Raw genomic sequence first — 25,786 nt, forward strand, 5'->3', positions numbered from 1 at the left:
CATACAGACCCTACAAGAACACAAATGCCAGCCCAGGCTACTATACCCAGCAAAACTCTCAATCACCTAAGATGGGGAAAACAAGATATTCCTTGACAAAACAAAATTTATACAATATCTTTCCACAAATCCAGCTCTACAAAGGATAATAGATGGAAAACATCAACATAAGGAGCAAAACTACACCCTAGAAGAAGCAAGAAAGTAATCTTTCAACAAATCCACACAAACCTAATTCCACCTCTTACAACAAAAACAACAGGAAGTAATAGTTACTTTTTCTTAATATCTTAATATGAAAATTAATATTACCAATATATCCTAATCGATTGAAATCCAAAAATATGAGGAATTAGAAATTTATTGATTGCCATCCAATGGTCTCTCTAATTTGGTAATTGGAGAAATAGGTCCAATATTATATAATCCATATACACTTTCGCTTGTTTGTTCGTGACAATGTCTTGCTGTGTACAACATAATGGTCTTGAGATCTGGCTTCTCCTATCTCAGCCTCTCTACTAGTAGTGTTGTTTATTTTATGTTTTTACACTATACTATGGTTTTCAGAACAACTTACATATTTTGAAAGTATTTATATGCCCAAAAGAAATGTAGACAATTAAATTGGGAGGGGGTTTGTAAGAGAACATCAAAAAGTAAGACTGAATGCTTTGCTTGGCGTTTGTAACTCTTGTATCAAGTTACCACAGTAAGAGCCAACATTTTAAGCTCTACTAAATATAAAACAAACAAAACCACTTTATATATTTATGTATTTATGTTCATTTAAGAAAATATTAGTAGTGATGCATTATTTTGAAATATACAGTTAATACATTTGGAGTTATTTAAAATTTATATTGAGAAAAACATATGTATTTTCAGTATTGCCGTAGACAAGCATCTACATAAGACTGTTAAATTGATTGTTGTTTTTTATCAAACAACTTTTATAATACTCATTTTTATTGTTATAATATTTTATAAATTTTAAAGAATATGACAAAAAAAGATATTGTAGGTATTGAAGGGGAGTCTCTGGGAGGAGTTGGGGTACAAAAGGAAAACAAAAATGTGATTTAATTCTATTCACTTAAAATATGTTTTTAAATGTTAACAAATTTAGATAAATTGAAATCATGTAACTTTTCTCATTATAATGCAATAAAACTAAAAAAAACAAAAACAAAAACAAAGAACTACTTGAGTAGTCATAGAGTCAAAGCAGAGTAGAGACTCCTTACTTGATGTGGTGGTACACTCCTGTATGCCGGCAATCAAATTCTGACACTTGGCTCCATACACTATAACCCTGACAGAATGAAAAAAGTCTTCCATCCTCCATAACCACAGGCACACAAGAACCAAGTATATACCCATAAATATACTTAAACTGAATTTAAGTGGATGCTTTGAACACACTTATTTGTTCATCGGAAAGTTGTTTTCTACAAGAGTCCTTGGAATCTCGGTTTCTGGCACCAACTGCTTCCTCTTCTGATATTGCTGGAGGCAAGTTGCTGTCTCATTCAGCCTATGCTCCCTTCCAGTGAGGTGTGTGCATTGCATTGGTTAACAATGCATTTGCATTGTCTAGAACATACAGTGTCTACACTACAGAAAGCTGAGCTAAGGCTAAGTATTACGGTAATTCTTTAAGTCCAGAGTCAATATTCAAAGAGAGCAGTAACCAATCTAATTGTCAAGTAGAAAGTTTAATATCACCCACCTCAAAATCTTAGCACCTTCCATAGGCTACCACCACAGAACAGAGAACAAGGCTCTGAACTTAATGAGCTGTTCTTAGTATTCATGTGCTGAACACAATGAGGACTTCCCCAGACCTGGTTCTGTCCTGCTTTAGATTCAGGGGGAGGGAAAGAAGATAGCAACAAGTTGTGTTTCCATGTAGGAGTGGAATGAATAATGGACACAGGAAACTTGTCCAGGACCAAAGCCTGTCCCAACATGGAGAGTGAGCCAGGTGCAGAGAGAACAAGCTAGCCACAGGAAGACATATTGAGTGGGAGCAGAGGGGAGGCTTAACTGTAAAAACTAAATGAATGACATTTAAATAAAATTAAAAACAGGAAGGAGACAGATTCCAATTGAGCACAAATTGGTGTCTCTAAAGAAACAGGTCAGAGACAGCCGTCTGCATAACTTTTGTAGACAATGAAGAGCAAAAGATATAATAATGGGAAGGCAAGACTTAGAGCCTATTTTGTGGAATTGTATGGGGTGGGGCTCGGTGCCACCTACCCCAAATCACGTCACAGGGAGATGCATAATTTCACAGTGACCAATAGACAGGGAGTATTAGTATCTCACATGCTTAAGAGAGAAGCCAAGGAAGAGTTAGAAATAGATAGCACTTAGATAACAAGCTAAAGCCACCGAAACCCTGGAGGCCGCATAAACTCCCGCCAATTCCAGCATTCCTGGAGAAAAACTACCAATCACCCAGGGACAATGGCAGTGAGTGTTCAGCAGGCTCACTGTCAATCAAGAATGGTGCAGAGAAGAGTAGAAAGGAAATGCCTGCTAACCAAATCTCTCTCTCCTGCACTAGATGCCTTCCCAAAATATAGGCATCTAACGTGGCATCTGAAACACACCCTGAACTCCCAGCACTTAGGAAGTAAAGAAGGCATCAAGAGCTCAAGGGCATTTCCAGGTACATAATGTGTTCAAGCCTGTGCTAGCTACTACATAAGACCTTGTCTCAAAACACTGAAGAAGAAAAGGAAAAAATATTTAATTAAAACACATTCAGCCACTGGTCTGTGTATCTAAGCACCTCACCAACACAGAAGCAAGGGAATCAATGATAAAGTGAAACGGCTCCACGGCGTTTGCTTGTGCTCCGAGTCTCCAGGTGAACACAACACAGATCAGTAGAACAATCTTTCTTTAAATGGAACTCAAGAGTTCTCATTTCCCTAGCTATGAATGTGTATCAGTCATTTCCCAACCCCTGTTTACTTGGGAAGGATGCAACCTTCCAATTACCACTTACCCTCTTCTTCATCATAAAATGAACTTTTAAAATTAAAGTTCCCAGACTCAGCCTGTATGTACCTCTATAATTCTAGTAGGGGAAGCAGAGACAAGACAGTTGCTTACTACTAGAGGAAAGCATGGGCTCAGGGTTAGCAAAACCCTGTCTCAAGCTACACAGAGAAATCCTGTTTCAGAAAAAGAAAAAGAGAGGGAGGGGAAGGGAGGGAGGGAGGGAGAGGGAGAAGGAGAGGGAGAGGGAAGGAGGGAGGGAGGGGAGGAAGAAGGGAGGGAGGGAGGGAGAGAGAGAGAGAGGCACAAGCTAAAAGTGAGGCTTGAGAGAGCACATGGCAGTTAAGAGGAGATGGGTTAGATTCTCAATATCCACATGGCAGCTAACAACCTTTCCTAGCACCCACTCCAGAGGATCTGACGCCCTCTTCTGGGCTCCACCAGTACTGTACACATATGGTGTCCAGACTTAAGCAGGCAAAACTCCCATACACATGAAAATAATTAAAGAAAAAAATATAAACCCTTTAAAAAAGAGAGAGAGAGGGAGAAAAATAGGGGAGGAGGAGAGAGAGAGAGAGAGCATCTAGAGCCTAGACTTGAGGAAACAGGACCTCTGTGCAGCTCCCATCACTGAGCATGCTCAGGAACCACCTTCAGTACCTGCTTCTTTCCCAACATTGTCCAGCTAAGTGATGACAAAACTCTATGAAATTTAGCACTCAATGAAACAGACCAAGTCCACACTACATCTGCCATGGAACTAAGCATTTTACTCTCTCCCAGACTATAGGAACACCAATATCAGTGCTGTCTTGCCCAGGCAAGAGATATAGAAGGATAACCTCATCGGGCTCAACTCCATCCCACTTTGGAACTAGGAAGCTAGCTCAGGAATAGCAGCAGCTGCAGCAGCTGCTCTTTCCTCATGCATTCATGAAGCTGATGAGGTCCTCACTGGCCTGTGGAAGGGAAGGGAACTCTTTTCTGATATAAAGTAAACTTTCACATGCAAAGAAAAGAGAAAAATAATTCCTGGCTCTTTCGGAGTTTTACCCTTTGTGAGAATCTCTTTGCAGTTTTTTCCCCCTAAACAAACTTTTCTCTATGTAGTCCTGGGTGTCCTGCAATTAACCATGTAGACCAGGCTGGCCTGCCCCTGTCTTCTGAGAGCTGGGATGCCTGCCTTCTCCTTGATTCTGTTATCTTTGCCTTCCACTAACTTTCTGAGACAACGAAAGAGGATTCAAAATAAGATTCAAAATAGTTTAAGTTTTAGATTTAGCCAAATGTAATGATCTAGCGAGGAAAAAAGTTTCCTAGTAGTCTTTTCCAGGCCTTGAACTTTGTATACTACTACATAGGCTATTCACAACTCAATAATAGAAAATGAGAGGCGACATCTAACACAACTGCATAAAAACACTCTAAGTTTAAGAACCTGGTTATCCATGGCAGAAAGTCTGTCTTTTACACATGGAAACTAAAGCAGTCTTAATGGCACATGTGGCTTTATATTTTGTGAAATGCTTCTCTAAATCAGATAAAATTTTAAAAATAAGAGTAGGAAATGGTTTTGTTTGTTTTTCTCTATCATAGGTAGCTAGTTGCTACGATCGAATAGTTCATAAATCTCCCCTATCTTATAAAACTTTATGCAAAGGAATTCAATCTTTTCATGTGCACCACCATGTAAACCTGTCTAAGACTCAGTCTCTGCTACCTCGCCAGGACTTGATGACCTGGAACAGCTCAACCCTTGCCCTTCCTTTCCTTCCTTTGGCTGGGTGCCTCTAAAACGAACTCGTCCTTCCACACATTTGCTTATTTTACTTGTTTATCTATTTGTTACTGAGTTACAGAGAACAACTTTTGAAAGCCAATTCTCTCCTTGGCAGCAAGCGCTACCTGCTCAACCATCACACAGCTTACTCTCAACCTTCAATTTCTTTCTTTTTTTAATAAGATTTATTTATTATTACAATTAAGTACCCTATAGCTGTCTTCATACGCACCAGAAGAGTGCGTCAGATCTCATTACAGATGGTTGTGAGCCACAATGTGGTCGCTGAGAATTGAACTCAGGACCTTCGGAAGAGCAGTCAGTGCTCTTACCCACTGAGCCATCTCGCCAGCCCCGAGCCCCTAGAATTCTGACCCTCCTGTCTCCTCTTCCTGAGTGCTGGAATTAGATAATTTTCACAAGCATGCTATATTCTTTCCCACCCACATAACCTCTTCAAGACTAAATGGAGTCAGTTCCTGTCTGAGACGCTCCCCTTAGGAGACCCTGGTGAAAGGTGTACTTTTACTATTTTTAGGAGGGTGAGGAAAGGTATACTTTTGCTACTTTTGCAACTTTCTATAAGCCTATAATCACATTAAATTACAGTTTAAGAAATAAACTAAACCAAAAGAAGCAGACAACTACATGTTCACAGATAAGTAACTAATACCCTGGGAAGGGCTGCCCAGCTGCCCAAGCCATACCTACAGCAGAATTGCCAGAAAATGATAAACATTAGACAAATCAGTTTTTCTCTTAAAAGAAATTCAGCCCTGAGCTGGATGGTGGTGGCACACGCCTTTAATCCCAGCACTTGGGAGGCAGAGGCAGGCGGATTTCTGAATTCGAGGCCAGCCTGGTCTACAGAGTGAGTTCCAGGACAGCCAGGGCTACACAGAGAAACCCTGTTTTGAAAAAGAAAAAAATTAAAAAATAAAAAATTCGGTTCTCTGAACACCCACAACAACATAGCTTCCAGTAACGGCTCTCAATTCCCAGCCTCAAATTGTTCCTAACCATGAAGGCACAGGTTGTGCCAGTAATGAGAGAGCCAGCTGGATCCGGAAAACTGTGACGCTCTCTGGGTTGTTCATGGTTCCCAGTAGGTATCTAAAAGGTCAGACCATGTACAATTTTCCCCTTTGCAAAGCTAAATGCTTGGGATGCTATCTAGCACAGCGAAGCTTAACAGATTGTTTTGGGGGCTTTGGGACTTTCCTTGCTGCGGGGAGGCGAATGTTGCCTAGTGATCTATATCTTGGCATAGAAGTCAGGAACTCAGAAGTCAGTTCCGACCATGACTGTTTGGTATCTGGCTCCATAATCCTTTGTAAGTTACTTAACCCTTTTGTATCTCTGCTCCCTTCCCCAAGAACAGGGATTTAAGTATGGCTGGCTTCCCACCCTGAGACATGGCATACTGAAGGGGTAAGGACTTTGATCTACAGACAAATGCTGAATAAAGAATCCCAGCATAAGGCTGCCTTTAAACGATGTTTTCACACTGTGGAAACCACATATTTAGATGCAGCTGCTTTCCCAATGCTCCTTCTGCCTACTGTGGAAGTAAAACAAGCCGTCTCCAGGAGGCTCTGCTCAGGTGACTCCTGTTCCAATAACTGCAAGCTTCTCTTTAAACATCCCACCTATTTTTTGGTCAATGGCTTAGAAGTCATCAGAGTTTCCATTTTTTTACCAGTTTATCTGTATATATGGAATAAGCATACAAAGGAAGAGAATATGCTCTATGTTGTTTGCTTCTCAATGATTCAAATAAATCTTAGTCAGAGCTGATCCTATCCCGAGATGATGAGAGGTACTGCATCAGAAGCATTACAATAACCACCTTACAGGGTTCTATTACTGCTGTTGTTATTGTTTTAAGGTAGAAACACAACATTGTGTTCTTTTAGGTGACTGTTAATTCATTATTAATGAAATGTCTACACTGTCATTTGTGAATTTACTTATTCGTTCAAGTATTTTCTAAGTCCCTATTAAAAGCCATGTAGTCAGGGCTGGAGAGCTGGCTCAGTGCTTAAGAGTGCTTGCTGCCCTTCCAGAGGACCCAGGTCCAGATCCCAGAACCCACAATAAAGAAAATTATCTCTAGCCTCAGAGAGTTCAGAGAGAAGCTGGCTATGGTGGTGCATGCTACCTTTGCTGCCTGAGTGCTGCAGTTAGTTAAAGGCATGCACTGCAGCACTCAGGAAGCAAAGGTAAGTGGATCTCTGTGAATCTGAGACCAGCATGGTCAACATAGTATATTCCAGGCCAGCCAGGTGATGCAGTAAAAGAGTCTTTCTCCAAAAAAAAAAAAAAAAAAAAGTTTAAAGAGAAGATAGTGCTAAAAGTCCACATAGATAGGATCAGCATGATGGGTTAAGGGAAAAAAAGCTTAACTAGATACTAGGATACCTGTGAGAAATGAATTCACTGGGCAGATATGGAACATAATCAGGGCAGCCATCTTTTTCCCATTTGAGATCATGGCTGAGCCTCACAGGGCTCGGGAACTCCCTAAACTACCTTAGCATATGAATGTACAAACACTGGATATACAGAGCCCTGCTTTCATTCTGGCTTCACAGATTAAAAAAAAAAAAAAAAAAAAACTGTGTCATCTGACCCCAAACCTCATTTTCTGTCTTCATCAGAGACGAGGCTGCGGTAAGACTACTCAGAGACTGGCATCTAAGATCAGAAGAGGATTCCCAAACTTTCTACATCTTGGGGAAATCAATGGGTCCTAAAAGGAAGGGCAAAGCACACATGCAGGACTTCCTTCTTCCATATTCTAACTGAAATGAGCACAGATGTCCTCCTACACGCTCAGACACCATGGCAACAGCCACTGCACAAAGAAGTGCAGCAGGGAGTGGGTCAGGGCTTGTGCATGCAAAGCCAACTGCAGGGAAGGATGAAGCGGGCCTGAGCCCCGAACTAATACAGACAGCATTTTCCTCTCCCAATCTATTCTTTGGAAATTTATTTCAGGAATTTTGGAGACTTCTGGCAATTTTCCCCCAAAACAAAAAGCAACCACAGGAATAAAAATTAACACTCAAGAAATACAGTGACACTGACCACCCACACTCCAAATACAGAGGCATCTGGATCATAACTGAGTATCTTCTTTGAGCTCAAAGGCTTCTGGATGTTCAATCTAACCTTACATGCACTACACACTTATTTATAAATAAAATTCATTTATAATTCACAACCCATACATGAGCAAACATTTATCTACATTGGTTTATTTGCCATGATGAGTTTCACACACCTCCCTCAAATCCATCTAGAGGCAAAGAAAGAATGAAAACATGGGCATTCCAACATATGAGGGTAGTGCCAGCCAAAGAGTGGGTGGATCCAACATAGCCACACTTGTACTCTCTGGATGCAATATTACACATTATTATGGGCTCTAACTGCATTGGGTGGAGCGCTGTACTCTGCAGCTTTCCTTAACACCTGCTGCTCTTCATCTCACCGTATTCTCCATGTGTGAACACACAGAATCAGGGTTATAGGAGAGCTCACTCCCTCACTGTAAGTAAAGAAGGGCTCAGAAGGTAAAGCTGCTTGCCGCCAAGCCTAACAACTTGATTTTTATCCCTGGGTTCCAAATGGACGTGATAAATGACTCTAGTAAGTTGTTCTTTTATCTTCGCAAGCATGAGTAATGTGCATACATAATTAATTAATCAATAAATAAATGTGATTTTTACAAAAGAAAGAAGAGAAACTAACCTCACAAAATGCAAACATCTATGCCTTAGGAACAAGCAGTTACTAGTTCTCCTACATGACTCCCTTTAACACACCAGAGGCTGCTGAACATTAACCAAGACACCAAGTGATGTCCGAGCAGAAGTTCTCAAAGTCAACCAATCAAAACAGGAGAAAGAATTGTGGTTTTTTGTTTGTTTGTTTCTATACATTACGAACTAAACTGACAAAATGCTAGGCATCCTCCAGTTACAGTTACACCTATGGGCAAGTCCAGCACTTGGGAGGCAGAGGCGGGGGGGTGGGGGGAGGGAGCCTCCTCCATCTTAAGATTAGAAGTCATCTTGTTACAAGGTAAAGTCATTCCTGTTTTCTATAAATCCCACTTTTTCCTATGTTCAATGCTGTTCTTTCAAACCCTGCTCTAAGGAAACAACAGCCTTGTGTGACAGATAGTAAACTTTGCTTACTTCTAGTAAAAAAAATTTGGGCAATGGTCTTTACTCTCTTTCAGTGGATTAACAGCAAATCTCTGAGTTCAATCAAGGCCAGACTGGTCTACAGAGCAAAACACAGAGAAACCATGGCTCTACAGAGAAACCCCATCTCAAAAAAGAAAACAAATAAATAAATGAGTAAACAAATGACAAGAAAACCAAGGAATATGGAATAGAAGCACAAGGACAGGAAGCCCCACAGCCTTGAGGAAAGCACCACAGGGCAAAGTGGAGACAGCAAGCTGCACACAGTGGCGCTGCGAGTAAGAGGAAATGAGGGTGAGGGGCCAGCTAGCCAGTTCATAGGAGCCAGGGCGGAAGGACCAAAAAAGGATAAAACTAGATGAGAACCGGAAGCAGTAGACAACTGCTGCCACCACAGAGCGGCTAACCACTACCGTAACATCATCTCACAACAGACTCTAACCACACACATTTGTTCTGCATCCCACAACTGCCCCAAGTTCACACATCTGCACTGTTTTCATTCCCTTTTACATTCTACACTTTCAGAGCTCTATAATTATATTATTATTTATATGTGGGTAACACATGCCTATAATTTCAGCATTTGGAAGGCTGAGACAGGAAGACTGCCTTGAGTTCAGGGCTACAGAGCCAGATCCAATCTCAAACAACATACACACACACACAACGTCATTTCAGTCTCTTTCAATATCTCTTCTAACATGCCCTCAATTTCAAACCCTCATGTCTATATTCTTCTCTCCTAAAACTCAGACTAAAATTGCCGCTGTTGCCATTAATGTAACTGTCCTGCCCTCCCTCTTACCGTCATACACAGTAACTGCTGAAAAACTTGCTAATCCATTAATTAAAGATCTCTACTTTCCATTATGAAGGTCTAAATTTAGAAAGCCAAATTAAGCTGGGAGGAAAGCATGTGTCACAACAAGGGAGATGAATTCCATGGAAGGGGCTGGGCTCCTGGCCTGCTGTCTTACAAAGCCCCCTACACTAACACACTCTCTTCTGCTCAGCATACAGAGAAACATCCCACCGGAGGGCAGCCACTCATCACTGTAATCATCTGGAGAAAACTATTATCCCATCAGGTCACAAAAACCACAGGGCATCAGCAAGCAACTGCCTCAGGGGACAATCTTTGCTTTCCCAAACCTCCAATTTAGTCACACAAAAGAAAGGGTGGCAAGCTAGCATTAACTGTGCCCTTAGACAAGAGCCACTTCCCGCCTTCAGGGGTGGCAGTGACTTTACTGGGTTACCAAATGAATATAAAGACAAAAGTAAACATTGTAATTTTCTGTTTTGTCTCTGGCACAGGAGGGGTGGTACCATCTACACAGTCTGTAAACAGTAATAATGCCAGATGTAACAAAAGAACAGGGTTCCCCCCATCTCCGCCCCATCCCCACCAGCCTAATGCCAGTCCTTCTGAGATTACTCATCTTGAGGAAACACACAGAAGCGTCCCTAGAGTCCATATGCTGCTACCAAATGGAAGTGGGTGAGAATCCAAGTCTGCTCTGATTCCTCCTTGCTGCTGCACAAAGCCAGAATACTGACATTCAAGACATTTTCGTTTGGTTGATTTTGTTTTTGAAGACAAAGAATCACTACGTGGCACTGGATGGCCCAGAACTTACTATGTATCCCAGGCTGGCCTAGAAGTCACAGAGATCCACCTGCCTCTCCCTGCAGTGCTGGGAATTCAGATTGGTGCCATTATGCCTGGCTAACAAACTATACCCCCTTCCTGAATTGTTTTTTTCTCATTTTTTCTCACTGATAGGGTTGAAACCCAGGGCCTCCTGTTTGCCAGGCAAGCACTCCACCAAGCTAATGGTTGACCCCCAGAGCCCAAGAACCTATCAACTGTTTCTAGAGGCTGATAAACAGCCAAGAGTACAGGGCAGGAGAAGGAACAGGATAGCAGGTGTGATACACATAGCATGCTGAAGCCTAGACTCAAACAAGACTGCAATGTGAAAAATAAACAGTATAAGTGAAAACAGAATCATTCTAACAAACCCTGAGGCTAAAAGGGCTATTAACAGTCTGAGCCTGAGCATAGAAATGCACAAAAAGCACAGAGGAAGAGGACAAACTCAAGAAGGAACATTACCTGACCAGAGTTCCCGCCAGGTATAATGCAGGCGAACTCTACACTTCTTCTGGTAACACAGCAGTTTATGCACTACCTGGACACACCGCCTGCAATGAGAGAGAACCGACCAGGATGAGCTTCAGAGGCCAACACAGCTCACCTGGACTCTTCCTGCTGGAGAGATGGTTCAGTGGTAAGAGCACTGACTTCTCTTCCAAAGGTCCTGAGTTCAAATCCCAGCAACCACATGGTGGCTCACAGCCATCTGTAATGAGATCTGATGCCCTCTTCTGGAGTGTCTGAAATAGCTGTACTCACATAAAGAAAATAAATAATGCCGGGCAATGGTGGCACACGCCTTTAATCTCAGCACATGGGAGGCAGAGGCGGGCGGATTTCTGAGTTCGAGGCCAGCCTGGTCTACAGAGTGAGTTCCAGGATAGCCAGAGCTACACAGAGAAACCCTGTCTCGAAAAACCAAAAAAGAAAAAAAAAAGATTTATTAATTATTACATGTAAGTACACTGTAGCTGTCTCCAGACACACCAGAAGAGGGTGGTAGATCTCATTACAGGTGGTTGTGAGCCACCATGTAGTTGCTGGGATTTGAACTCAGGACCTTTGGAAGAGCAGTCCGTGCTCTTAACCGCTAAGCCATCTCTCCAGCTCCCCACATAAAACGTTTTTAATTAAAAAAAATTTTTAAGACTGAGAGGAATGGATTGGATCTAAAAAAATTAAAGACATTAAGACTCTAGGTCAAATTCAATTTTAAGAGATGGCTCAGCAGGTACCAGGCTTCAACAGAGTCCCAGCGCCTACCCAGAGCAGCACCTGTGACTCTAGCTCAAGAACCCAACACTTTCTGGCCTCTAAAGTCACCTGCACAGCATGTTCCAGGCCAACATGGGCTAGGTGAGACTCTGCCTCAAAATTAAATAAGCTGTGTGGTAGTGGATACCTTTAGATCTAACACTCAGGAAGCAGAGGCAGGTGGATCTCTATGAGTTCAAGGCCGGCCTGGTCTACAGAGCGAGTTCCAGTACAGCCAGAGCTATATAGAGAAACCCTGTCTCGAAAACAAAACAAAAACCTAACAAACCGAAATAGATATATAATGAATGGAAATAAAAAAAAAAAAAACAGCCTACGAATGCAAGGAGCACACACAAATCCAGTTGCTTGTGAGCACACAAACAAGGGATTACTGCGTGCTGCAGCTCCCGAGCCCAGCAGTCCAGTCACCAGACTCTTCAGTTTCACACAGCAGAACAACACAATGCTGCTTTTGTTGGCTGTTTTGAGACAGGATCTTATGTAGCACAAGTTCACCCCAACTTAATATTGTTCCTAAGAATGACCTTTTGAACTCTTGATCTTCCTGGCTCCACTTCCCAAGCACTGGTATTACAGATAGTTTTTTAGGAGTCCTGAAGATGAAATCCAGAGCTTCATGCATGCTAGGCAACTATTCTACCAAATGAACTATATCCCCAGACTGTTTTGTTTTGTTGAAACAAGGTCTCATGTAGACCAGACTAGCCTTGAACTTGACATGTAGCCAGGGCTAGTGAGGCAGGGAAAAAATATAGGAAAAAAAATTATGAGGACATGGAAAGGAAAGACAATCATTCACTGCTAGTTGATGTTAGCTGAAGACTCACCCCAGCAGAGAAGCAAGAAGTCACTGGCACAGATAATTCTAAACAGCAATGAACCCCAATTAAGGCCCGGATGTCTATGACCTTGGGTAGGACCACATTCCACCTCAGATGTTTCTGGGGATCTCAAAATTAATTTTGTTTCAGTGGAGACTTCCCAACTTCCTGCACTGCATCCCTCTGCTCCAGAGGTGACCCTATTCATCTAGCATCTCATTCAGATTTCCAGCAACCCCTTGAAGAAAATTATTTCAAAAGCTACCAAACAGTCCAGCTGGCTACTCCAAGTTACACAGGCTGTCTCCTGAGGACACCCACACTCAGGCTTTCAAGTCTTTCTTACCTTCATGCCCAATACTTTCTCTTAAATCTTGAGATTAATATCTATTTTATTAAAAAAAATATTTCCAGAGGCTGGGGCTGAACCTAGCTTGCCTAACCTGAGTGCAATCTTGGTTCAATCCTGGGCACTGTATACGCTGGACACACTGGCAGGCATTGGTAATCCCAGCACTGTGCAGGGAGCAGAAGAATGCCAAGTTGCTCTCTTACTCCTGCTTCTCTCCCTTGCCTCCTGCCCCCTTGTTCCCCCTCTACCCCATTCCCTTCCCTGTCTTTCCACTTGGTCATGGCCACCCCTACTTCTCTACTCTCTCCTTCTCTCTGCCTTTCTCGGCCTCTGCTACCCTCTTAACTCCCCTCTCCATGCCCTAAATAAACTCTATTCTATACCAAAAAAAAAAAAAAAAAAAAAAAAAAAAAGGATGCCAAGTAATGGACTTTAGCTTACACAGTAAGTAAGCAAAACCCCCTTCGTTGTGTTTGTATTGCTGTGTGATTAGGCACTTAAATCCTCTAGCTCAGTGGTTCTCAACCTTCCAAAGGCTTCTACTCTTTAATTCACTTCCTCATGTGTGGTGACCCCCAACCATAAAATTATCATCATCATCATCATTATTATGGTTTGGTTTGGTTTGGTTGGTTTTTCGAGACAGGGTTTCTCTGTGTAGCCCTGGCTGTCCTGGAACTCACTGTGTAGACCAGGCTGGCCTTGAACTCAGAAGTGCGCCTGCCTCTGCCTCCCAAGTGCTGGAATCTAAGGCATTCGCCACCACCACCCAGTATAAAATTATTTTTGTTACCACTTCATCATCTGTAGTTTTGTTACTGTTTGAATTGTTATATAAATGTTTGTGTTTTCTGATCACTTAGGCAACCCCAGTGAAATGGTCATTCGACTCTTAAAGGAGTCCTTACAACCCTCAGGTTGGGAGCCACTGCTCTAGTTGCTCCTCTGGCTCTTACCTCTCAGAGCACAGTGAGGACTGGTTTTTCTGTTTCTTGATTTTTTCCTCTTTGAGACAGTGTAATGGCTATTCCTGGTGGTCAACTTGACTATATCTGAAATGAACTACAATCCAGAATTAGAAGGCTCACCTGTGGCCCTAATCTGGAGGATGAGAGATACAAGTTTAAGACCTGAATCTTGGCATGGAGATCTTGAGGCATAGTGGCTATGAATCCCAGATTAAGATAGGAAGCTCTACGAATTCAAGGTCATCTGGGATTAAAGGTGTGACAGCACACACCTTTAATCTGTGCCACACCTTTTGCTGGAGACCTATATAAGGACATTGGAAGAAGGAAGGCTCTCTGCTTCACCTGTTTGCCTTGTGCGACTGAGCAACTGCTAGATCCTTGGACTTCCATTCACAGCTGCTGCTGACCTTTGTTGGGTGTTGGACTACAGACTGTAAGTCATCAATAAATTCCTTTACTACATAGAGACTACCATAAGTTCTGTGACTCTAGAGAACCCTGACTAAGACAAATTGGTACCAGAAGTGGGGTATTTTCTCAGTTAGTGATCAAGGGGGTAGGGGCCCTTGTGGGTGGTGCCATCCCTAGGCTGGTAGTCTTGGGTTCTATAAGAAAGCAAGCTGAGCAAGCCAGGGGAAGCAAGCCAGTAAGGAACATCCCTCCATGGCCTCTGCATCAGCTCCTGCTTCCTGACCTGCTTGAGTTCCAGTCCTGACTTCCTTTGGTGATAAACAGCAATATGGAAGTAAGCTGAATAAACCCTTTCCTCCCCAACTTGCTTCTTGGTCATGATGTTTGTGCAGGAATAGAAACCCTGACTAAGACAGACAGTGTCTTACAATGTAGCTTTGCTGCCCTGGAACTCATTATATAGACTTTCAAACTCACAGAGATCCTCCTGCCTTGGCCTTTCAAGTGCCTGGACTAAAGGTATATATCACCATGACAGTTCCTTTTTTTTCTGCTTATTTCCCCTTTGCAAAGAGGTCCAAGAAATGACTCCAAGATACATGAGATCCTGCCTCAAAACAAAACAAACCACCACCAACAACAATAACAGTAACAATGGGGGGGGGGGACAAAGGAAGAAAGGAAGAGATACTGAACCCCAAACCTACTACATATAGGCTTGTCTTGAAATTCTTTTCTACAAGGAAGCAAAAGATCTGATCTTACCTAAACTGAGGTCCCTAAAAGATTAGAGGGAGTCCCCAAGCTGCTTCAAGTGACATCTTGTTTTTATCTGATAGTTGAGGCACGGTTGCCTTGCAGGAAGTGGCTCTGGCCAATCTCCCTTGATTTACAGAAGCTTTCTCATATTTTCAAGACCACTTCAACTGAAAGGTAGCTTCAAGTAGAGGATACTTCCTGAGGTAGAATGGAGACTCAGATTCTGTGCCCTTAATATAAAGCAAGGATGCCTGAAACACTCCTTGCATTCCTCTATAGGTACCAATCTGGCCGCTGAATGAGCTACATGAAGGATAGCTATTCTTAGAGGCCTCCTATCAAAGGTGAAAAGAAACAGAAAGAACAATAACCTCCCTCTGAGAAGTAAGAGCCAGAAACAGGCTAAAGGAATAAAAGTATCTAACAGCACACCAAAGACAAACACACTCAAGTGTGCTTGTTCACTCAATATGTAAATTGACAATCTAAATTTAAGCCAGGTGTGGTGGCATACTCCAGTAATACCAGCCTGAAGAAGGATTGACCAGAAAAGAAGGCCAGCCTGGACTACATAAAAAACACTAGGTATGGGGCTAAAGAGATGATGCACTGGCCGCTCTTCCAGAGGATTCAGGTTCAAATCTCAGCAACTACAAGGCAGCTAACATCCATTTATAACTCTAGTTCCAAGAGATCCAATGCCCTCTTCTGGCTTTCTTGGGCAGTACATGTATATACACGCAGGTGAAACACATATACACATAAAATGTTTTAAAAAGAAAATATTAAGTCATCCAAAGCTATACTATAAGACTTCTGTCTCAAAACAACAAAATATCAGGACAGTGAGATGACTCAGCAGGTAAAAGCACTTCCAACACAGGCCTAGTGACCTGATCTCCATCCCTGGGCCCAGGAAAGAAACCCTGGATGCATTAACATGAACAGCAAACTGCCATGAGGTGAAGCCAGGATTACCCAGAACCTGCTGAGCCAGTAAGCCTCAAGTACAGAGTACAGAAGAAGCAACAAGAGACGCTCTGCCTCAGCAAGGCAGGAGAATCAACTTAAAATTGACAGCTGATTTTCATAAGCTCACCATAACACATACACACCAACATAAAATATTTAGCAATCACACAAAAATATAAAGTAATACCTAAATTAATATATACATCAACAAATTTTAAATAATCTTTTCACCCTCAAGAAAAAAAAATCTAACCTATACTGAAACTGCCTAACAAGTGATACAAACTTCAAATAAAGCACCCTTCCAGTCTCCAAGTCATTTCCTTATTTTTTTAGACATGGTGGCATGATCTCATTTGGTGTAGTTGCCATCTGCTGAATGATACTCTCATTTGAGTCAGTCTTAAAAAATTAATCTTAAAAATTACCCACCTATAAAAGCTTCTCTCAACTTCTCCATAAAACTTACAGCAATCAGGTTCCAACTGCTAAAGCTGTGTGGCAGCCAGCAAGGATGGCTGGAAGCCGCCTGTCTGTGACCACCGTGTAGGCTGATCCTTGGCAAACACACCTTAGCTGCTGTGGACAGGCAGTGACAGCACCTAACTGTGCCCCTGCTGCTCTCTGCCTCACTTAGGGGTACACACGCACGTCACTCCAGCACTGTGCCTAGGCTGTGCCGGCTGCTCTCTGCCTCACTTAGGGGGTACGAACATCACTCCAGCAAAGCTCCTAGGCTCTCTTGATGTCTCCAGTCACCCCGTAGGTGCTCTGCCAGCCTTGTGCTCACAATGACTCACACTGTTTACCACGCATAATGATATTTTTTAATAAGTGGCAGGTGCCAAGGGAGGCAAAGCACACTATGATCCCAGCACTCAGAGAGCTGAGGCAGGAGGCTGGACAGTTTGAGGCCAGCTTGGGATACATTATAAGACTGTCTAAAAAAAAAGAAACAAAAACAAATTTAACAACTGTTACATCCTTAAAAATACATACTGGCAGAATGACTCCAGACTTACTGCTTCTTGGGGTAGCTCTCATGCACACAGTGGTTTCCTATTCTAAGAAAAAACAGCCCTGCTTTCTCCTCACTTTCCCTTTCTCCTGCATCTTTTGTAGACCCTGTCTCAAAAAAGTGGAGTAGGCTTGAGTTTTCCACATAGGAGTAATTTTGAAGGGATGATTTTCCTGGGTTCTTTTCTCCTCCCTCTCAAACACTGTGGTAAGTGTAGAATGGCAACAAGAATCCAGCAGACCAAGAGTGGGGATCGGTTGGTTAGCTTGGGGTTTTCTCCCACCACTTCCTGCTCACGGTGAGACTGTTTCCCCTTGGACAAGCGCCTTTCTTCAACATTCAGCACCTACAGCGCTCACACACTTGCCCCTTCTGACAGCCTTTCTTCAACACTCAGCCCCTACAGCACTCACACAAAGACGCATGCCCACTTCTGACCGCCTTTCTTCAACACTCAGTACCCACAGTGCTCACACACAGACGCATGCCCACTTCTGACCCAGGTTCTGGCTCTGTGTAAGTCTCTCTGTACTCCATATTTCTTCACACTTCACCATGAGGATTATAAATGTATTTAAAATGGTAAGAATTCATTTGCTTTCTGTTCCTCCTTGTGCCTGCCGCAAGCTGCTGAGAGGCCACACATAATGAGAAGAGAGAGCAGCAACCTGGCCTGCTGCCCAGCTAGGAGCAGATAAGTTCACCTAAAAAGGACTTGACGCTCCAAATACCAAACTGAAAAAGGAAATGGAAGTAGGGGAAAGGGAAATCTATAACATATCCATGGATACAGGCTTGGAGAAAGTAAACCCACATGAGGGTGGATGTACTTCTGCCTAGCCTTCTTCTCATCATCTTCACCTCACAACATTCAAGGAGGAAGAAGGTGGAAAGAAGGCAAACTGCAAAGAAAGCAAATCAATGGAGAAGACTTCCTGGGACAAAGTTAGGAAGCACACGTTAGGGATGTCAAGTCTAGAACATCCACTCCAAGCCAAGTAAAAAGATTGCATGGAGAGATGCACCCTTTAACTCTCCAGCTGTAAGCATACAGTCCTATCAAGTACTCTTCCACTGTCCATGTTCTCTCAGGCAATCTTTCCTTCCATTCTCACCCTTCCTCCATATACCCTGTTCTCTAACTATGCAGAACTATACATTCCTCTCCAAACACACCGCATTGTGAATCTACTACACTCCTGAAGTATGTGTGCCGATCCCATACCTGGAATCATCCACAAAGAAAACACCCAAGGTTTTTTCACGGATGAGGTCAAAGGGAAGGAACCTACTCTGGGATCCTATCAACATGGGCTCGCTCTCTCGTGCGCTCTCTCTCTCTATGTATATATACATATACATTATGTATATATTATATTACATGTATATATTATATGTTATATGTATATGTGTATATAATATATATGTGTACATATACATATAATGTGTATACATGTATATATTCGTGTGTGTGTGTGTGTGTGTGTATGTGTATACCCATTTTTCCTTATCACAAAAAATGCTGAGAGTACAATCTAAGATCAGGAGAAATGAATTTGAATCCTGCTTCTACAACTTACTAGCCATGCAACTGAGGAACCAGTTTGCAATATGATTTCTGGCAATCCTAGCCCCCTAGAAGTCACATTCTTTGTCTCAAATAAAATAATTTACAAGGAAATGTGTTCCTTGTAGAGTCCAGTGTCAATGTGCTAGCATCTAAGAAGGGGGGATCTTCTATGCACTATTCCCAGTGGACAATAGAAGAAACAAGGACAATAAGCGTGCACACAGCTGTGCACACAAACGTGCACAAAGGACTGGGGATGTGGAGGGAAGGGAGAATGAGAGAGGATGCGAGTGATTGAGGTCACAACCTCTAGCCCTTTTTTAGTTGGCACTAATCCACTCATGAGAGTGGTGTCTTCATGATCTAAATGCCTTTCATTAGGGCCCATATCCCCACACTGTGCCCTGGAGATTAATTTCCAACATATGATTTAGAATAGGCACAATCAAACAATAGTACCCTTGCATAATCCTTCCCACATTATATCCATGTGGTGTTCAGTTACAACAGATACTGTATCTTCCATCTTGGGCTCTACACTCCTTTCTCTATTAGATTACTTGCTCTGAGGAAAGCTAACTGCCATACCAAACAACCTAAAAAGAGATCCAGGTGAAGAACTGAGGTTTATACCAGCAAGATGGCTCAGCAAGTTAAAATGGCTCCCATCAAGCCTGAGATACTAAGTCTGATGTCCCAGGACCCACATGATCCAAAGAACTGAATGTTGCAACCTGTCCCCTGACCTACACATGTACACACACACCCCTACCTACACGGGCACAAAAAACATAATAAAAAAAAAAAAAAATCAAGGCTTACCAACAACTCTTAAGTTAGCATGCAAGCAAGTCCTCCGACCACCACAGAATGTCACTGGCCTTCAGCGCCAACTAACACTTCTTTTTCCCCACAGCCTCTGAGCCCAATATACCCAAGACAAATTGACACACCTAGGCTATACAGCAATTTCCAGCCCAGAGCAAGTTCAGTTGGTAGAGTGTCTACCTGCATGCAAAAAGACCTGGGTCCATCCCTAGCACTATATAACACCAAGCCTGGTAGCATATGTAATCCCAGAATTCTGTAAACGGAAGCAAAAGGATCAGAAGCTCAGGGCCGTCCCTAGCTTCATAACAAATGCCAGTCTGTGACACATGAGAATCAGTCTAAAATAAATAAATTACAGACCCACGAGAGGTCTAATGTTAAAAATAGCCAATTGAACTTTTCAGAGATCACTACACCACAGAAAATATAAAATTATGAATATTCATCTTAAACTAACCAGGTTCTGGAGTACACTAATAGATAATACATTTGTGAAGGACAATGACAGCCCAACATTTACAGGAAAAAAATTTGGAGCTAGGTCTGGTGGTATACACCTTTAATCCTAGCACTCAGGAGGCAGAGACAGATGCAGCTCTAAGTTTGAGGTTAGCCTGATCTACTGAGGGACTTTCAGGACAGCCTACGCTATACAAAGCAAAAACAAAAACAAAACAAAGCAGAACAAGTGTTTTGGTCTAGCATGCTGGAGAAGCCTGGAATCCCAGCACTTGGGAGACAGAAGCAGAAGGATGAGGACTTAAAGCCATTCTCATCTACATGGGGGTTCAAGGCCAGCCTGGCTTGGAACCCATTTTAAAAACAAACAGAGAGGGAGAAACTAGATTCATGCACCACCATGCCTAGCTTATAAGTAGCATATTTTTAAAGTTAGAATGTACTCAGGGGTAGGGATAGACATCTGTAATCCTAGTACTTAAGGCTGATGGTGGCGCACGTCTTTAATCCCAAGCACTTGGGAGGCAGAGGCAGGTGGATTTCTGAGTTTGAGGCCAGCCTGGTCTACCGAGTGAGTTCCAGGACAGCCAGGGCTACACAGAGAAACCCTGTCTCGAAAAACAAAACAAAACAAAAAAGGCTGAAGCAGGAGGATCATAAGTTAGAAGGTAGCCTGGTTTACACAGCAAGTTCCAGGTTAGCCTGAGCTACACAGCAAGACTCTGTCTCAAAACAGCAGCACAAATTAATAATAACTAAAAAAACAAAACAAAACAAAACCATATAGTAGGGGGCTGGAAAGATGGCTCGGAAGAGAAAGACATTTGCCACCAAGCCTGACAACTGAGTTCAATCCCAGGGGCCTACATGGTGGAAAATCATGCACATAAAAATATTAATAAAATATTAATAAAATATTAATAAAATATTAATAAACAATAAAGAGTTGGGAAGTGGTAGTCCGTGTCTTTAATCCCAACTTGGGAGGCAGAGGCAGTTGGATCTCTGAGTGTTCAAAGTCAGCCTGGTCTACAGAGTGAGTTCCAGGACAGCCAGCACTACAGAGTAAAACCCTATCTGAAAGAAGAAGGAAGGAAGGAAGGAAGGAAGGAAGGAAGGAAGAAAGGAAGGAAGGAAGGAAGGAAGGAAGGAAAGAAGGAAGGAAGGAGAGAAAGAAAGAAAAGAAGGAAGAGAGAAAAGAGGGAGAGAGGAGGGAGGGAGGGGAGAGAGAGAAAGAAAGAAAAAAGAGAAAGAAAGAGAGGAAGGAAGGAAGGAAGAAAGGAAGAAAGAAAGAAAGAAAATTTAAAACAATGAAGGATAAAGGAAAAGAAGAAAAAGAAGTCAGAAAGTCTATACCAAAAATATATTTAATCCCTAAGGTACTGGTTGGTGTTCATAGACTCCATCTAAAATAAGCCAAAATTTATCTGCTAAGTTTTATAAAAAGTAGTTTCATTGGCCTTTGAATTAAAATCAAGCATCAGACTTCTAAACCCAAAAAGTATGGCAAACTATAACTTACTAATCCAAAAGTGAAATTTAATATTATTACACTAGACCCAAGAAACCAAGACATACTCATCTTCAGTCTGTAAGCAATCTGAAATCTGGTGACCAGCTCTCCAAGTCCTGGACACATCTACATCCCTGACACCACAATAAAGTAAGCCCCGCCAGCACACCAATGGCAATCTCAGAGGGAACCATGAATGCACTAGTGCCGTTGTCAGACCCGTGAGTCGTCCTGTCTCCATCCCCAAGTAAAGGATTACAGGCCTGCACCATGTGCCCATCCTGAGCTGCTTCTGAAGAAAGAAAACTATGCATGTCTAGAATGACAAGAATGTGGTACAGCTGTGCAAGAGTGTTGACAGGAAGAATGCAACAGCAGCAGGGAGTCTAGGAAATTAAATGGCCTGCCTGAGCCCCATGAAAATATGATGACTTTCAGTAGTGCCTCATGTTCTCATGTAAACAACTGTGATGGCTAAGAACAGATCAAAAGGTCTTTCTTGACCTCTACCTACCTTCTAAATATTAGTAACTGCTTTGATGCTAGCAGAGAAAATGAGATGGCATGCCAATTCTACATATCTTTAGAATGTGATGGCCTCCAGAGATCTACTTCAAGGCATCTACCCAGATCTCCACGCAGTAAGCTTAACAGTGATAATGAAGAGATACACAAAACCCAAACTGTGGGTTGTACTTTCTCCTCTCCAAAACAAAACAAAACAACCAACATATTTCTTGGTATTTCTTCACACACAAATGTTTCCTTCCTTTTTTAAAGAATTTTGATTTTTCTTTCCTAAAGAATTTTTACTAATGTGTATGTATGCGGGTATATTCACGTAAGTGTGGGTTCCCACAAAGGCTAGGTGTCAGACACCCTGAAACTAGAGTCACAGGCTATTGTGAACCGCATGATGTGGGTGCTGGAAACTGAACTCTCAGGTCTTCTGGAAAGGCAGTATGCACTCTTAACCACTGAACCATCTCCAACCAATGAGTTGTTCTTAAAGTAAACACAGAGCATACATTTTCTATCACTTGATTCTTTATAATAAATCTGCACATACAAAATGAACCATGAAAAGTAAAATAAAATAAAATGAACCATGATACTTACACATAGAGATCCATAGGGAATTCCTTCATCATGTGTGTTACAATGAACTCCACCATCAGGTCTAAAAAGAGAAAGGAGAAAAATTGTATCAATCACAATAAAATTTACTCCTTACCTATGAGTTGAGGGAAAAAGCTTCTCAAAATTGTGTGCCTTGTACTCACACTGAGTGACATCCCTGCTAACATCTATCTGCATGAACTTAACTTATTTTCTATGCCACTTTTTAAACACTTGCCACTTGGAAATTAACAAGCAAAATGCTTCAGGCACTATTAAGTTTCAGTAAAATAGTTTACTCTCTTGTAAGTTAACAAGATAAAGATCTTACTCCCTATGTCTAGAAGGACCTGCCAATAAATTTAGAATTAAGGGAGGGGCTGGAGAGATGGCTCTGAAAACTGAAGACCCCAGCTCAATGCCCAGCACCCACATGGTAGCTTGCAACTGGCTCTAAGTCTAGTTCCAGAGGCTCTGCCAACCTCACCCAGATATACATGCAGGCAAAACACCAAAGCACATGAAATAAAAATAAGCAAATCATTTTTAAAAAAAGAAAAAGAAAAAATGTAGATACAAGGGATATTTCATTACATGCATATCTCATACATATAAGGCAAATACAAAATGCCTAAGGGAAATAAATCTGAGACTAGAAGTTAGCAGAGATGAAAGTATTTGGAACCCATTCATACAAGCAGAGACTCAGCTCTAAAGGTGTCAGTCTATCCCAGTTCACTAGCATGCCAACTGACACACACTGCCTGGAATAGGCTGTGGAGCTTTGGGTCAACAGAAGTTTATTATATACATAGTCTTCATTACAGCTTCTAAGAACTGAGGTGGACCACCCAAGTAAAAATGGGATCAAGAGCTTCTCTAACAGTCGAACGGTGTTGCTCTCATGCAAGGCAGAGGCAGGCAGACCTCTAAGAATTTGATGCCAGCCTGATCTACAGGGCAAGTTAAAGGACAGCCAAAGCTACAGAAAGACCCTGTCTCAAAAAAAGAAAAAACAGTGCCACTAACTCCTCTGAGGAAAATGCAGATTTCTGGACACTCTGTCAGCCCCATCTCAACTTCATCAAGGGAAGTTTTCCATGTCTGAATCTCAGATTGTAAAGCTTCTGAGCTTTGGACACATCAGGACAGACCATCAAAGAGAAGTAGGAATTTGAAATTTTGGTAACAAGTAAGACATTCGTTTTTTGTCCTGTCCTAGGGAAGTTGGTTTTTTGTTTGTTTGTTGAGCAACAGCACCCTTTACTGAGCACTCTAGTCATGGGGTGATTTGCAGAACACAACAGGAAACCAAGCTGCTCTGGCTCCACAAACATGGCACTCTGACTGCTCACTCACCCAGCACGGCGCACACCAGGGGGCGGCAGGGAAGATTCTTGTCAGCAGCCTTCTTCCTGTGTCTCATAGGCTTTAAAACACACATGCAGAAAAGAGAGGGAATTAGCAGATGCTTGAAAGGGAATCTGATGGTTTATCTTGTTTCTCATACAAATAAAACCTCTACTACAGAGATTTACTCTAAGGCACCCGCCTTGTTTTTCTCTTTCTAGTGGTGGGCAGGAGGGCATAAGCACTTCTGGGTCATCAATGAAGGCACGTGACAAAAACACAATTTACAACAAGTCCCAAAGGACACACTACAATAGGACAAATGTTGTTCCTTTCATTTATCTATGTTGTGCATGTGGCATTGTTAACACAAAAAAAGGTATACTGGAGAAAAAAAAAGATACACTGGTACTTTTCTATAATAATAAAAATAATTAAGAAAAAATAAGAGGAGGGGCTGGAGAGGTGTTTCAGTTGGTAAAGGCAAGCACAAATTCAACCCCAGAAACTACATAAATCCATTCATGTGGAATTCCTAGGATTCTCTGGCCAGTTCCAGACCAACCAGAGACCTTGTCTCAAAAAGAAGTGGACAGTACGTTTGGAACAACACCTAAGACTATCTTCTGGCTACCATATGCACCTACTCAGACACATATAAGAGGACAGGTCCTGGAAAGATGGCTTAGCAATTAACAGCACTGGCTGCTCTTCCAGAGGACCTGGGTTTAATTATGAACACCCACATGACAGCTCACGACTGTCTGTAACTCCAGTTGCTGGGGATCTGACATGCTTTTTCTGGGTTCCTCAGGCACCAGGCACTTAATTGGTACAGAGACATACATGTAGGCAAAACACATAAGATTAAAAAAAAATTAAAAAGTAAGAAACAAATAAAAAGAGAAGGAAGGGGTGGTGGCAGCTATACAGTCAGGAACTGTAGCAGCTGGGGGGCGGGGGAGCTAAGTTTCAAATCTAAGCCATGGTATAATACTTTTTAACACACCTCTAGCCTGATCTTTATCTTCCATAAGCCATTTTCTCTACATTCCACCTCTCAGGTGACTAAATCAAGTAGACACCTGTACTTCTAGCATGAAGAAGCCAGAAGCAAGAGAGCAGGAGTTCAAGGCCGGCTCTGGCTACATGGCTGGGGTCAGAGCACACTACAGACTGTCTGGGTGGCACAGGATTAAAAAGATGGCTTGGCAGTCTAAGGCACTTGCTGCCAAGCCTGACAACCTAAATTCAAATTCTGGGACCCGTGTGATAGAGGGAGAGGACTAAGACCATTCCTGCAGACTGTTCTCTGACCTCCATCCTCCCACTGTGCCACATTCATGAGACCTTTTTGAAATCAGTGTTCTTCTACTGTCCAGTACTTCTAAACTTTTTAAAATTATCTATTTATTTATTATTTTATGTGTATGAGTACACTGTAGCTGTACAGATGGTCATGAGCCAAGAGGCTGCTGGGAATTGAACTCAGGATGGCCCCACTTGCTCCAACCCTGCTCGCTCTGCATAATTTACTGTTGCTGTCTTCAGACGCACCAGAAGAGGGTGTCAGATCTCATTATGGGTGGTTGTGAGCCACCTTGTAGTTGCTGGGATCTGAACTCAGGACCTTCGGAAGAGCAGTCGGTGCTCTTACCCACTAGCACTCTCACCAGCCTGTCCA

General features: G+C 42.3%; 1 protein-coding gene across 4 annotated transcripts in view; it reads right to left on the reverse strand.

Moving 5' to 3' along the window:
- Armh3 (armadillo like helical domain containing 3) overlaps positions 1-25,786 on the reverse strand; it is a 180,397-nt gene that overhangs the window by 88,855 nt on the left and 65,756 nt on the right. For all 4 annotated transcript variants that reach the window (XM_031390496.1, XM_031390498.1, XM_031390499.1 and 1 more), the window contains 3 exons: positions 24,112-24,181; positions 22,753-22,813; positions 11,138-11,226 (listed from right to left, as the gene is read on the reverse strand). In XM_031390496.1, the coding sequence (XP_031246356.1) occupies positions 11,138-11,226; positions 22,753-22,813; positions 24,112-24,181 (220 nt within the window). The remainder of the gene's footprint in view (positions 1-11,137; positions 11,227-22,752; positions 22,814-24,111; positions 24,182-25,786) is intronic.

The sequence above is a fragment of the Mastomys coucha genome, unplaced genomic scaffold (genome assembly GCF_008632895.1).
Source record: "Mastomys coucha isolate ucsf_1 unplaced genomic scaffold, UCSF_Mcou_1 pScaffold21, whole genome shotgun sequence".
Taxonomy (NCBI): Eukaryota; Metazoa; Chordata; class Mammalia; order Rodentia; family Muridae; genus Mastomys; species Mastomys coucha.